Here is a 2,656-nt window from a genome sequence, read left to right as displayed (position 1 = left end):
CGGATGTTCCACAAAAGCGTGGTCACCTCGTCCGAGGCTTGTGTGTAGCACGCTTCCACCGTTTGGCGATTTACCCGGAACATCTTTTCTGTCAATAAACACTGCTCTGCAGCGTGATTTCATGGCCGCGCGGCATCGCCTCATGCGGACGTCAGCGTGAAGCGATCTGCCATCGGCCATCGGCCATCGGCCATCTAGCTGCTTCCCAGTTCTCACTGTTACAAACAACGCTGCTATGCACAAGCTGGGGGCGAGACTGTCGCAGCCGACGCTCGCCTGCTGCTGTGACACCCTGGTGTCCGCTCAGCCCATCTCCACCACTGGCCCGTCATCATGGCAGGGGGACCCCACTGCACCCGGAGGCTCCCCCAAGCTCCCCGTCTCCCCCGGGCTGAGGACCAGGGCCTCTCTGGGGAAGGAGGATGCCTGGGAAGGAGGCGGGGAGCGGAACGGTATTTCGGAAGGGTCAGCTCCCCGAGCCCCGGAGACCTCAGACGGAAATGCCCGGTGGGCGGCCTCCTCGGACCGTGGCCGACGCGGGCCGCCAGGCGCTGGGCAGTCCTGTGTCACTGCTCGTGATGCACGAGCGGAGGAGAAGCAGATTTCTGACTTTCTACCAGGTCGGGACGGTTGTCGGTTCCCTGGGGTCTCAGTGAGCCTGGCCCCATGGGGGGAGGGGAGTCCCAGCAGTTCTCCTCTTTGTGCCCATTCGAACTTGAACTCGAAAACACCTCGTTGGGATTGGCGACCCTTTTTGGAAGCCGGGTATTCTGGGCGGCCTGTGCTTTCTTTTCGTTTGGATAAACCTTTTCGTTTAGAACAGTTGTAGACGTACAGACAAGTTGCAAAGATGGTAGAGATTCCCGCATGCCCCTCAGCCAGTGTCCCCCGGTGTCAGCGCCAGTGGACCCCGGGTACACGTGTCCCACTAAGGGACCACGGTCAGTACACTGCTGTTGGTTCAGCCACACACGTTCCTTGGATTTCACTTTTTCCCTCCTAATGTCATTTTTCTGTCCGAGGAGCCACCTCACATTTAGTCTAGCATCTTCTGGGCCCTGAGGCTGTTGGTCTTTACGATGGGAGAGCAAGCAAAGACCTCGGGATGCGTGGCTGGCGGCCCCCCAGGGATGCTGGCACTGCCATCTCGGTGGCTCCCTGGATTGCACCCCAAGCCCATCTTTCATATCCTCGAAGCCGGCCCTTGTGTGGCAATTTCTCCAGGACTTTAGGCATCAAATGACACTGCCCAGGCCTGACCATGGCCCTTGAGCAGGCCACACTGTGCACCCCGGGGTGCCGTAGGCAGAATCCGCGCCAGGAGGCACCCCGGTGTGGAGCCCGAGCAGCCCGGCAGGCTTTCGCTGCTAATGTCATTAACTGCTACTTATTCCCCCCGCCCCACCCCAGCCCTGAATCGGTCCTCAGAGTTTGCATCGAGACCCGGGGTCTGCCCCACAGTGGGGCCAGAGGCGCCCACCTCGCCCTGTACCCTGGACGCCGACTGCCCTGGACTTCAGAAATGCTGCCCCTGGTCGGGGGGCCACCGCTGCATGGTTCCCGCACCCCAAGGTAGGACTGAGATGTGCAGCGAAGGAGGTGTCCAGCTAGGCAGCCCCGTGGGCTGGGGGCCTGGCCCCGATCTGGTGAAGGTGAGGGCTGACTATCAGGAGCACGGTGGAGGAGGGGCACCCACAGCCTGGTGCAGGGCGCCTCCCGCTCCCAAGCACTGACGTCTCCACCGAAATCTGGCCACTGACGTCTTGGGGAGAGGGTGCACGCAGGTGCCCTGACGGGGAAGGTACTCCTGGCAGAGCAACCGCAATTTCCCTGGTCCACTGGGGAGGCCCTGGAGCTTGGCGGAAGCTGACCTGTTTCATAGTGGGAAGGTACGCAGCTGGCTGCTCCTGAAGCGGGACCGTACCCCAAGTCCTGCTTGCTGCTCCTGCTTGGCAGGTCTGTGGCCCAGCCCTCAGGGCAGCCTGTCTGGTCTGGAAAGATCTGCCCTTGGCCGTGGCTGCCCCCAGGAGGACGTGTTGGTCAAAGTTCAGAGTAAGGAAAACATCTATCACATGCAATATATATTGCAATATATTCTAGTATTAGTATAGTATAAATAATGTGAAGTATGTTATATCACATTAGCATATATTAATATGCTATTTTACTACATACATCACAATGTACATGTTGTATAAATCTATATGACACACAGTATTATCTAGCACGCATTATCCACAGTAACGCATTACATGGCGTGTCTAGGATCACACAGAGGATAATGTACGAGAGGTGAGGGCGGGAGGCGGGGCAGTGCCCACGCCTTCCAGAGGGCAGTTCCCGCCCTGCCGTCCAGGCCGCCTGTCCCCCTTCCTGCCTGGCCCCGCTGGCCCTGCCCTGCCCTGCCCTGCCCTGGCCTTATCTCTTCAGCCTGTGCCCCCTGCGGTTCCAGGGAGGAGCCCAGCGCGTTCCTGGTACAATGTGACCAGCCTGGTGAAAATGGACTTCAGGGAACTCCTGCAGGTGGACCCCAGTCTCCTGCATCACATGCGGCTCCTGCACTCCATGGTAGGTGAGAGGGGACAAGCCTGCGGGCGGGCTGGGCTGGCACGGGCGGGGCCTGGGAGAACTGGAGGTCATGGGGGGCTGCTCTGAG

General features: G+C 59.8%; 1 protein-coding gene across 1 annotated transcript in view; it reads left to right on the top strand.

The window, feature by feature from the left end:
- UMODL1 (uromodulin like 1) overlaps nt 1-2,656 on the top strand; it is a 70,546-nt gene that overhangs the window by 6,734 nt on the left and 61,156 nt on the right. Inside the window, exons 2-3 of the mRNA XM_011372874.1 lie at nt 1,411-1,585; nt 2,460-2,568. Coding sequence (XP_011371176.1) covers nt 1,411-1,585; nt 2,460-2,568 — 284 coding nt within the window. The remainder of the gene's footprint in view (nt 1-1,410; nt 1,586-2,459; nt 2,569-2,656) is intronic.

The sequence above is a fragment of the Pteropus vampyrus genome, unplaced genomic scaffold (assembly GCF_000151845.1).
Source record: "Pteropus vampyrus isolate Shadow unplaced genomic scaffold, Pvam_2.0 Scaffold214, whole genome shotgun sequence".
Taxonomy (NCBI): domain Eukaryota; kingdom Metazoa; phylum Chordata; class Mammalia; order Chiroptera; family Pteropodidae; genus Pteropus; species Pteropus vampyrus.
The sequence above is the reverse complement of the archived record's forward strand: the minus strand, read 5'-3'. Positions and strand labels throughout refer to the sequence as shown.